The sequence below is a fragment of the Phyllostomus hastatus genome, unplaced genomic scaffold (genome assembly GCF_019186645.2).
Source record: "Phyllostomus hastatus isolate PE091 unplaced genomic scaffold, TTU_PhHast_1.1 phas_contig_86, whole genome shotgun sequence".
NCBI classification, from domain to species: domain Eukaryota; kingdom Metazoa; phylum Chordata; class Mammalia; order Chiroptera; family Phyllostomidae; genus Phyllostomus; species Phyllostomus hastatus.
Window position 1 is genome coordinate 33,295,727 of NW_025333977.1, and position 12,273 is coordinate 33,307,999.

At 36.1% G+C, this 12,273-nt stretch overlaps 1 protein-coding gene across 2 annotated transcripts in view; it reads left to right on the plus strand.

Moving 5' to 3' along the window:
* The window catches only part of VPS8 (VPS8 subunit of CORVET complex), a 257,614-nt gene that overhangs the window by 130,761 nt on the left and 114,580 nt on the right, over positions 1-12,273 (plus strand). For both annotated transcript variants that reach the window (XM_045851634.1, XM_045851635.1), the window contains 5 exons: positions 4,426-4,545; positions 5,779-5,835; positions 9,177-9,259; positions 9,967-10,051; positions 10,924-11,022. In XM_045851634.1, coding sequence (XP_045707590.1) covers positions 4,426-4,545; positions 5,779-5,835; positions 9,177-9,259; positions 9,967-10,051; positions 10,924-11,022 — 444 coding nt within the window. The remainder of the gene's footprint in view (positions 1-4,425; positions 4,546-5,778; positions 5,836-9,176; positions 9,260-9,966; positions 10,052-10,923; positions 11,023-12,273) is intronic.

Below are 12,273 nucleotides of genomic sequence, written 5' to 3' on the forward strand. Positions count from 1 at the left end.
ATTGCTAAGACTGGTGTCAAAGAGTTTACTGCCTATGTTTTCTTCTAGGAGCTTTATGATTTTAGGTCTTACATTAGTCTATTTTGAGTTTATTTTTTATATATGGCCCAGTGTTATTCTTTTGCATATAGCTGTCCAGTTTTCCCAACACCATTTACTGAAGGAACTATCTTTTCTCCATTGTATATTCTTGTTTCCTTTTTTTGTAGATTAATTGACCATATACGTATCGTTCTATTTGTCTCTCTATTCTGTTCCATTGATCATGTGTCTGTTTTTTATATTTCCAAATAGATTGTAGGATTACATGTTCTAATTCTGTGAAAATGTGTTTAGAATTTTGAATCTGTAGATTGCTTTGGGTGGCATGGACATTTTAACAATACTAATTCTTCCAGTCTATTTGTGCTGTCTTCACTTTCTCTCATCAGTGTCTTATTGTTTTCAGCATACTGATCTTTCATCTCCTCGTTAAATTTATTTCTAGGTACGTTTTCTTTTTGATGCAGTTGTAAATGGGATAGTTTTTAAAACGTCTTCTGATAGCTTATTATTAGTGTATATAAATGCAACAGATTTCTCTATATTAATTTTTATCCTGCAACTTCACTGAATTTATTTATTAGTTTTGATGGGTTTTTTGGTGAAGTCTTCAGGATTTTCTATACGGCATCATGTTCTCTTCAAATAGTGACAGTGTTACTTGTTCCTTTCCAATTTCGATGCCTTTTTTCTCTTTCTTGCCTGGTTGCTGTGGCTAAGACTTACAATACTGTGTTGAATAAAAGTGGCAAGAGTGGGCAACTCATCTTGATCCTGATCTTAGAGGAAAAGCTTTCAGCTTTTAACAAATGATGTTAGCAGTGGATCTGTCATAAATGTCCTTTATTATGTTGAATATGTCTCTTCTATACCCACTTTGTTGAGAGTTTTTATCATAAATGGATATTGAATTATATCAAATGCTTTACCTGCATCTACTGAAATAATGATGCTGTTTTTATCCTTTTTTTATTAATGTGATATATGATACTGATTGACTTGCAGGTGTTGAATCATCTTTGCATCCCTGGAATAGATCTCCTTTGATCCTAGTGTATGATCATAATGTATTGTTGAATTTGGTTTGCTTATATTTTTTTAGGGTTTTTATATCTGTGTTTGTTAGGGATATTGACTTGTAATTTTTTCTGTAATATCTTGTCTGGTTTTGGTGTTAGGATAATGCTGGCCATAAAATGAGTTTGGAAACATATCTTCATCCTTGATTTGGGGGAAATAATTTGAAAAAATAGGTATTGACTCTTATTTAAATGTTTGGTAGATTTCATCTGTGAAGCTGTCTTGGACTTTGTTGGGAGTTTTTGGATTACTGATTCAATTTAATTGCTAGTAATAAGTGCATTCATATTTTCTATTTCATCATGATTCAGTTTTGGAAGTTTGTATATTTCTAGAAATTTATCCATTTCTCCAGGTTGTCCAATTTGTTGGCATATAATTGTTCATATTAGTCTTTAGTGATCCTTTGTATTTTTATAGTATGTGTTGTAACTTCTCTTTCATTTCTGATTTTATTTATTTGGGCCCTCTTTTATTTTTCTTGATGAGTCTGGCTAAAAAGGTTTATCAATTCTGTTTATTTTTTCAAAGAACCAACTCTTAGTTTCATTGAGTATTTTGTCTTTTTTTGTCTCTATTTCATCTGCTCTTATCTTTATTTTTTCATTACTTTTACTAACCTTGGGCTTTGTTCTTTTTCTAGTTTCTTTAGGTGTGTTGTTAGATTATTTATTTGAGACTTTTCTTGTTTTTGAGGTAGGCTGTATTGCTATGAACTTTCCTCATTGGACTGCTTTTGCTGTGCTGCACCCCCTAGATTTGTAATGTTGTGTTTCCATTTTCATTTGTCTCAAGGTAGTTTTCGATTTCCCCTTGATTTCTTCATCGATCCATTGGGTTTATTTTTTAGTGTTGTTTTACCATGGCTGGGACACGTTTAGCACAATGCCTGCAATTTAGTAGTTGTTCAAGAAATGTTTTAAAGTTGATTGAATTGGAATTGAAGTTTAGATTACATTATGTTGGGAGAATGATCCAAATGAAGAGAATAAAGTTCCATAAAGTATTTAAACTATTACCGTTGGTGAATTGCTACTCTTGTATATTGCTTTGATAGCTTTTACCTTGGGTCAGTGAGGAATGAACTTCTGAGATTATTTTCTCATTTCCTGTGTTAGAGTTGACACTGATTTGTTAAAGTGTACTTCTGAGGGAGCCAGTGGAAGTGGGAGTATATGCAGGGATCAGAGAACAGGTGAATGAGCATCCATCATGAAGCATTTATTAGGTGTGCAGAATTCATTAGGCTGTAGAAGGAGAGGGAAAAGGTGTTAATTTGTGACTTGTTACAAGATGGGCCAGAATATTTTATAAGCATGGTGTCTGAAATACATAATAGAGAGGAAATGGAGAGAAACCGGTGATTGTAGAATGACACTTGTCTACCATTTCAGGTGGGCACTAGCTGAAGTGTGGCAAAGGAATTGGTTGTGAGTTAGAATGATTTTCTCAAAAGGTGTTTCTAAGATCAGACGTGTTTTTTCCTTTTTATTAAATTTATCAGGTTGACATTAGTTAATAAAATAGGTTTCAAGTGCACATTTCTATGATACATGGCCTGCATATTGCATTGTGTGCCCACCACCCAAAATCAGGTCATCTTCCATCACGTTTGACTCTCTCTACCCTTTACTCCCCCCATCCCCTTTCCTCTGGTCACCACCATACTGTTGTCTGTGTCTATGAGTTTTTGTTTGCTTATTTTTGTTGTTTGTTCATTTGTTGCTTTCAGTTTTATATCCTGCATATGAGTGAAATCATTGAAGCAATTCACATGTGTAGAGCAAAAGGAGGAGCAGAAAGAAAGGAGCACTAGATGGGCCCCAACAGTTGCATCCTCAGAAAGGACCTGCGCACTGAAGGGGAGTGACGACTGAGCACTTTAAAGCTAGAGAAGCTCTTTGAATATTAGAAATCGGAATTTAGATACACACACAGATCACAACTTGGAAATACTCTAGTGATGACTAGTTGTGCACCTGAGCAACCTGCGATTGCTAGACAAAGGCAGGAAGAGTAAGAGAAAGAGACACACTGCCAGCAAAGAGAGAAGGAAGGCTAAAACTAGGCCCCAAGAGAATGTTTCATAATAGGAAAAATCTTATACTGTATTTTTGAATGGAGTATAGATGGAGGGGGCTTAGGACTTTGCAGCAGACAAGAGAGGGAACTATTTAATTTGTTGTAGAATTGCCTCCATAAATTCAGCTAATCCAAAACAGTATATGACCTTCTTTCTCAAACCGCTGCACTCTGCTCTTTGTTAATGGCTTTATTACCCTACCTGCTTGTCAGGCTCAAGATCTGTCATTTTTTAATTTCTCCTTTAGCCACTCCTTTCTACCCATATGAATACTGGACTGTCTCCTTTCTGCAGAGTCTGTTGCACCTCTTCTTTCTTCCCTTTTCATTATCACTGCCCTAGTTCAAAACCCCTTTGTCTTTCCCCCAGCCCCCTGCAGTCACATGCATTTGGTCAACCTTCTATTTCTTCCTTTGTTACTTTTCCCTGTACACTGCCGATAGGACAGTTTTCCTAAGCGCAGTACTGATCGTGATTGAATGTCCTGCTTGAACACCTTTAGTATAGCTCCCTAGTTTTCTACAGAATAAGTTCTAGATTTTTTTAGAATGACATTTGAGGCCAAATCTTTTCTTTCAATCTAATTTCTCCTTCCTCCTCATGCATGCTGCCGCATTCTAATGGAACACAGAGTTTCTCCGAACATTCTCATATTTCATTGTGTTCCTGCTTTTGCTCACACTGTTCTCTCTGACTGTATTGCACTCCCTGGCATTTTTCTCATCACAGGTTACACATGGGCTTGAAAGTTTAGTTTAAAAGCTACTTTTCTTACTTATTTTCTATTCCCTCTCTAACCATTTGAGCCAAATTTTCCCCACTGTGCTTTTGTAGTCATTTGTTTCTTTATAATAGTGCTGATGACATTACACCTTGACATTACACATTACACCTTAAAATTTTTATCCGTCTCATCTTACTTTCTCATTTATAACTCCCTTGAAGGCATCTACCATTGCATCTTACACATGGTACGTATCCAGAAGAGGAGAACTCACTTACAGCAGGGGAATGATTATGATTTGATAACTGTGTGATTGTAAAAAGCCCATTATGCAAAACCATTTGTTCAAGAAACTGCTTATAGACAAGGAGAATTCATCCACTTCATTGATTTGTGGATGAGTCTTCAGTAATGATGCACCCCCACCCCCTTAATTGTATATTTTGTGTGTCAAACCAGAAGGTATATTGAATAAATGGTTTCTTTTGCTCATCAGGTTATGGTGGAGAACTCAGATTTTACTCCCTCACAAGTAGGGTGTCTCTTTACATTCCTTGCCCGGCAGCTTGCAAAGCCTGACAATACCTTGTTTGTCAACAGAACCCTCTTTGATCAGGTAATTGTCTTTAACAATGAGAGCTAGAATTGTTTTATTCTGTTACTGTTCATAGAAAAGTTCACTGGGTTACATGGTTTCTAAATGCAATAGCCATTTAGATGAGCGTCTTAGCAGAGAGAAGCCTGCTCTGGTTTCTTTTCAGATCTAATTCAGTTTGTTTATTTGTTTGTTTGTTTTTTAATGATATGTTTGGGTAGTATGACTTTGCCTAGAAACTTCGTATCATAGGAACATGGTTTGTGGAGACTAGTTTATGGAGATTCTGTCCTCTCAATTATTCTGATGCTCCAAATTGCCTAGATTTCTTTGCTCAAGAATTTTCCAATTTAAGAATCACCCACCTCACTGCTAGTAAGACTATCGTGTTGATCATCTGGACAAGAGAGTACTTAAACAGCTTCTATGGATCCACCCATGGCAATGAAAATAGTTTCATTTTTTTAAATCTGCAGATAAGTGCCAGTAATAACTAGCATTTATTGCTAGTGCCAGGCTGTGTTCCAAAGGTTTTTTTTTGTTTTGTTTTTTAAGATTTTATTTTTATTTATTTTTAGAGAGGGGAAGGGAGTGAGGAAGAGCGGGAGAGAAGCATCAATGTGTGGATGCCTCTTGTGTGCCCCCTTCTGGGGACCTGGCCCACAACCCAGGCATGTGTCCTGACTGGGAATCCAGTTGGTGACCCTTTGGTTTGCAGGCTGGTACTCAATCCACTGAGCCACACCAGCCACGGCCAAAGTTTTATATTTGTTTAACTCAATACTTGTAATAGTTCTGAAATTGATGTAGTTGTTACCCCATTTTGCAGATAAGAAAACTAAAGCCTGGAGAGGTTAAGTCACTTATCCAAGGTTATACTTAGTAAGTGTTATTATTAGCAATAAATTTCATTATTAAGTGTTGGTGAATTCAAGTTTAAGTGGCCTGACTCCAAAGTTCATGCATTCCTTAAGGTATCAGGGATCTTAAATTAAGGTATAAAGATGATGCTGCCTTCTAGCCATGTTTCTAAACAGTAAGGGAATGTGTGTTAGGTACACATGAAACAGTAGCATACCTGAACCTCCTGTGCCATGTACTAGGCTGGGAAGATGCCATATAACTGTCGTATTTGTTTTATGGCCAAGTGTGAATTAGTTGTTGAGATAGAAAGGATAGTTGCTATTTTCATTGATAATGTGATAGCGTGCGTGCTGTTATCCAATTAAAAAAAAATGCCTTTTCTTTGACCAGGTCCTTGAATTCCTCTGTAGTCCTGATGACGATTCCCGACATTCTGAAAGACAGCAGGTATGAACTGCCAGAACTCCTTGTGCTAAATAGTGGGAAAGAAGACAGAGTAAGCCAGAAAGTACCCTTCTGTGCTAGAACTCCTGAGGCATAAGGGGAAAATGACTTGTGCCAAACCCTAATACCAAGCTGGATAGTGGCAGTCCAAAAATAGTGCTGATGGTTGTTAGAAGTACATATATAAGGAGCTTATATCACACTAAATTCCTAGGCAGACTGGACCTGTATTGCATGCCACATGATGTCAGAGAGACTACTTCATCCTTCTCCATATGCAGCAACAATTGGCACCTGTTGTGTCCTGCTTTCCACCTGTGTCATTAATCTGATAGCACTCCTAGCTGCTATGGATGGCCCTGAACCAGACAGACTGCAGGGCACTGAGTGTTAGCACACTCAGCGTTTGGGAGTGCCCTCTGGCCCCACTGCCTAAGGACTAACCATTTCTGGAGACTGGAATCCATCTGTCTCCCCACTAATCACTGTGACATGCTAACTGTTGATTACCACTTCTTTCTACTTATGTCATTGTTTTGGGGTCCCTTCTAAGAATAGGATTCTTTAAAAAGTTATCCAGTGTAATTGTGAGCACTAAGACCCAACCTCATTTAAATTGATCACCCGTCTTTTGTGAGATAAGCTATAAAGTGAAGTGCTTTGTTACAACTTTGCCGATTTTCTATGGTAATAGTGCGCAGCTGGGAGGTTGAGACTCAGATAAAGGACATGGGATAGCGAGTGACCCCTTCCCCTGCACAGCTGTGGCCTGGTGACTGCTGAATACTATCTCGGAAGAGAACAGCTGCTAAAATTTTGGTTATCTGTTAAATTATATTAAATACAAATAGTAATGTGGTCCCCTCATTTTGCCCCTGTTTGTCTACTGGCAGGAAAACTGGACCATGTTAGGTATGATGTTGCTATAAAAAAATGATAAAATCTTTTTATGTGAATAACTAAATTAAACAGAAGTAAAAATAAAATCTAAAATATAAAAGCCAAAACTTGAAAAGTAATCGTCGTATAGTAACGTTCCATTCCTGGGAGTCCCCTTTGAGAATATCTGACTTCTCTATTAATTTTAGAAGGATGGAAAACTGCTCAAGGTTATGGCTAAAGTTAGACCCCAGTTCTTTCCCTTCTAACCCAGCACTGTTTCCCTTGTACAACCTGTTATATATCAAAACTCATTTATGCAATATTTTTTAGTGTTTTTCAGTGGAACGCTGATAAAAGTTAACAACTGGCTCATCAAGTGTAGTTTTAATATGAATGTTGGTTGGTATTTTCATTAACGTAAATAAGTAAGATGAAAGTGCAACAATGAAAGCATGTCAGAACTTCACTCATTCATCAATGAAGTGACTCTTACTGCATCAGACAACAGTTTTTGAATACTAAAATGATTATTTATAATGCAATGACTATGGCGTGCACATTTTTAAGTTTAATTATCTCCATCACTTTCATAACCAAGGATTGGCATACTCTTTCTGTAAAGAGCCAAAGAGTAAATAATTTAGGCTTTATGTGCCGCTTATGGTCTCTCACATATTCTTTGTTTATTTTACAACCCTTTAAAAATGTGAAAAGCCCTGCTTTGCAGAATTGGCCGTGGTGTCAGTACTCTCAGTATTCAGCCTACCGACATATCTCTCAGCACAGTTAGGAGGAGGTGTGTAGTACGGCACTCTTATGCACTGTTCCCGTGCAGATTGAGTTACAGTAACGCACCCCAAGAGCATACATAGTACAATAATTAGAAAGTGGTGAGTTTTGAGTATTAATCACCTTCGTTTTTAATTTATCTAATTTTAAGTTTATATCATTTAATTTTTAACAGAGTCTGTGTTTAACAACTGACTTGCAAAATTCCTGAAGATTTAACACTCCGTTCTAGTGGGCTGGTAGACTGGCTCCAGCAGTGGCATTTCTGTCATGTTATTCCAGACTGAGGCTTCCAGCAGATGGAGTTGACTCCATAGTTCTACATAACTGTACACTATAATATTCAAAATGGATTAAATTAGGGTTCTGAAATGTCAAGTTTGGATAGGTTTTATTTCTTGTCTGCCTTTTTTTTTTAACTTGAAAGTAATCAATTTCCTGTGTTAGGAAAATGCTTTGTTAAATGAGAGTTCTGAGAAGGCTCATGTTACTCTGGCTCTTGAACTTAAGTAATAGAGAGCATTCTCATTTTGCCCTAATGACTATGGGATGATTCCATTGTATTTTGAGGTTTATTTACAAATACTGATGAATCTATCACAACATCCTAGTCACTTTTTTGTTCAGCATGATAAAATTATTTATACAGACCACAGTGTTTGTTTTTTATTATGGTAAGACATATAGACCATAAACTTTGTCACTGTAACCACTTTAAGTATACCGTTAATTGGCATTAAGTGTATTATCATTGGTGTGCGACCATTGCCACCATTCATCTCCAGCACTTTATCTTCCCAAACTGAAGTGCTGCACCCACGTAAACTCCCCATGACCCCTCCCCATGCCCTGGCAACCACCATTCCACTTTCAGTCTCTGTGAACTGACTACTTTAGGCACTTTATATAAGTTGAATCATACAGTATTTTTGTGTGTGTGTGACTGGATCTTTTCACTTAACATAATGTTTTTAAGGTTTGCCCATATTGTACTCTGTGTCAGAATTTCATTCTTTCTTAGGGCTGAATAATATTCCATTATGTGTATATACCACATTTTGTTTATCCATTTAACCATTTATGGACATTTCGGCTGTTTCCACCCTTTGGCCCTTGTAAATAATGCTACTTTGAAAAATACCAATGTTTCATTAGAAAAAATAACATGTAAACATGGATACTACCTGTTGACCATGGGACATAAAGAACCACAAGAACTATAAGATATGAAAGCTCTAGACAAAAATTCACTTTTGGGAGGTGGAGAGGTCTGGGGGCGTGGGCTGGGATGGGAGCAAAAGACAAAAAATTGCACTTGAACAACAATTAAAATTTTTTTTAAAAAAATCCTTTTTTAAAGAATATATATGGACATTTTTAGGTAAGTGGAGAATCAATTAGGTATTTTAAAAAGGCTTTATTTGGAAACACTGTGGCATTCCTCCCATGTTTGAAAAATAGAGCAATTAATCTATTTATGAGACTTAAATACGATATGATCAACATTACCATGGCAGTCTAACCTATTATATATATGAAGGCCAAGCCAAAACATCAGCAAGTGATAGGACGAAAGAATAATATTATGGTTTGTGTGGTTAAATGGACTCTTAAAGAGCTAGTAAGTGAGAGTAGATACCAAAGCTTTTTGCTCATTTATTTTAAACAATCAGGTCCTTTTAGAATTGCTGCAGGCTGGAGGCATAGTTCAATTTGAAGAGAGTCGGCTCATCCGTATGGCAGAAAAAGCAGAATTGTAAGTTGAAGTCACATATTAGTTAATACAGCTATTAAATTACATTTCTGTAACTTGAAGTCCAGTTTATTGATACATTGCCACATTTTTAAATTAAGAAAATTTATGCACATATAAAGTCTAAGTAAAAGTTTGTGCCTTTGAAGTCTAAAAATTAGTAAAATTTGCAGAAATTAAGTGAGTAAATTTGAAGTGTTTGTACATTTGTTTTAGTATAAAATGAAATAATAGCCTTATGATCTATTATTTTCGGTTTTTACTTACATTTTTCAATGGTATTTTATAGATTGTGACAGTTATTTATATATGTTATAAATAATGCAGAATTTTGCATAGCAAATGAAATGCAGTGTCAGCATTACTATTTATCTAGTTTTTGAATATTCCCCTTGACATACTTAATTCTGAACAGAAGAACTTTATATTGATATGTAATACATTAACGATTTTGTGGCACATGTTGCTTTAACATTTATTTGTACCCAGTTTTTGAAGTTTCTTATAGTATTCAGCAGCATATTAAATCTGTATTTAAAAGAATGGCAGATACTCTTACCTTAGATACTAAAACTTCATTTAACGGCATAAATAATATTCACTGTATTTTTCTTAATACCAACCTCTGTGTCTGAGAAAACTTCTTGAAACAATAAGCTAATAGTCACTTGCATATTTGGTACACTGAACTTTTTCTTTTCATGTTCTAGCTATCAAATTTGTGAGTTTATGTATGAACGAGAACACCAATACGACAAAATTATTGATTGCTACTTACGTGACCCACTAAGAGAGGTGAGTTAAGAGACTGCTTACCCTTTTTTCTTACCATTTCCTCCCAACCACCTAATGAAGTATAAATAGCTATTCAGTAGGTGTAACTATTCAGTAGAAATGTTTGGACATATGTTTGCTGGTTCAGGTTTTCATTTATTCAGTAAGTTTTTATTGAGTGCCTGCTACTAGCTAAGTATACATTGATAATTAAAACAGACAGTTCTTGCAATTATAAAACTTACAGTTTAGTGATGGAGGCTGACAGTAGAAAACCAAATATATAAATTGGTGTGTACACTAGAGAAGAGACACTAGGTGCAACTTCAGAGGATAATGGGAAACCCAGCTTACATACAGCAGCCAGGGAAGGAATCTCAGAGGAGGTGATTTATAAACTGATGCTGGAATTTGAGAAGCCAGTCAAGCAAAGATCCAACAGAAGTGTCCCAGGATAGGAAACTGTATATGCAAAGGCCCTGAGGTGGGGAAGTTTTTGACATGTTCAAGGAATTGAATAGAGATCATGTAAATGAAGTGAAAATCAGTATAAGTGGAACATAATAGATAAGGGCAAGAGTTATTTGAGATGAAATTGAGAATGTAGACAGGGACCACCAAAGACAAAAGTATGATGTTCCCTCATTAGGTTAATGAAATTGAAAACCAAATTAATTGGAATAGATTTGCAGCTTTTAAGAGTCCACCCTAACGTTTATACAATTTCTCTTTCATATCAGTTTTCTATCCATTAACTATCTCCAAATGATTTTTCACATTCAAATAATAGATATTTACCAAGGCTGGTACAGATAGTAAATAGTGAGTAAACATTGCTTGAGTGAGTAAATGAATGAATGAATGAATGAATTATATTGTCTTATGCTCCTCAGGAAGAAGTCTTTAACTACATTCACAATATCTTATCCATTCCTGGACACAGTGCAGAGGAGAAGCGGTCTGTGTGGCAGAAAGCAATGGATCATATTGAGGTGCTAATTCAGCAAAACCTTTAAAGTTCCCCATTTGTGTGGCTATCTCCCAAAATAAGTTTATGCTAACTAAGCAATGGCAGGTGGCATATTATTAAGTTGACTTACTTGTAGCTTAGCATCTTTATTCCATCTCATATTTGTGTTCATAAAGTCTATATCACATACAATTTATTATGTCATGACTTCTGAAAATAACCCATGCTCAGTCAGCTGGTTGAGAAACTGTAATATTAGTGGTCTTTTATAATGTTCTTAAAATGATTCTGAGAGTGTTCCTGGTCCTTTTCTCTAAATCACAGTGAGAACCATTCCACCCAATCACCCACTGCAATTTTAGAAACATTATTTCAGTGAGTTTTTCTCTCTGATGTATTTCCCTTCCTTACATAACAAGATGATTCTGAACTTCTATATGCATGCTGTTTTACAAGAAAGCAAGAGTGGACATTGAAACAAGTTCTTTTTTCAATACATGCTTATGAGATGCCTAAATGGAGAGACTAATGACATGTGATGAACGTATGATCAGAATGCATTCTGAAGAGGGGCTCACAAATCACTCCTCTTTAGTGTCCTTAGGTTCATAGCATACAATATACCTTGGAAACCAACAGAGCTGGCAGTTTGTTGAAATTTACTCTTTTAATGAGTCACTAATTATTGAAAAAAGCAATAACGAAAGATACCAAGGTAACCCTGGTTTTAAAAATAATATTTAAATCTACAAAGTGTCTTCCTCCACCCTGGCTGGTGTGGCTCAGTGGATTGAGTGCCAGCCTGTGAACCGAAAGGTCACAGGTTCGATTCCCAATAGGGGCACATACCTGGGTTGAGGGCCAGGTCCCCAGTAGGGGGATGCACAAGAGGCAACCACACATTGATGTTTCTCTACCTCTCTTTCTCCTTCCCTTCCCCTTTCTCTAAAAATAAATAAAATCTTTTTTTTTAAGTGTCTTCCTCTTGTGGCAAGGAATAGGTCATGAGATAACTTCTGGTGATAGGTTTAGAAATGCAGTGAAAGATATGATTATTCAACATGTTTAAAAAATTTTTATGCTTGTAAAAAATGATAAGAAAGGATGACATCTGAAACTAAAAAACCTTGCATGTGATGTGACTACTTTGTTCACATCCCGATGGTTGTAAAATTTAGAAAGATCAGAAATGAGAACACATCTTATGTGAAACATCTGGTGTGAAAGATGTACAGTCATCAGATGTGTGGTCTAAAGTAATTTCCACACTTTC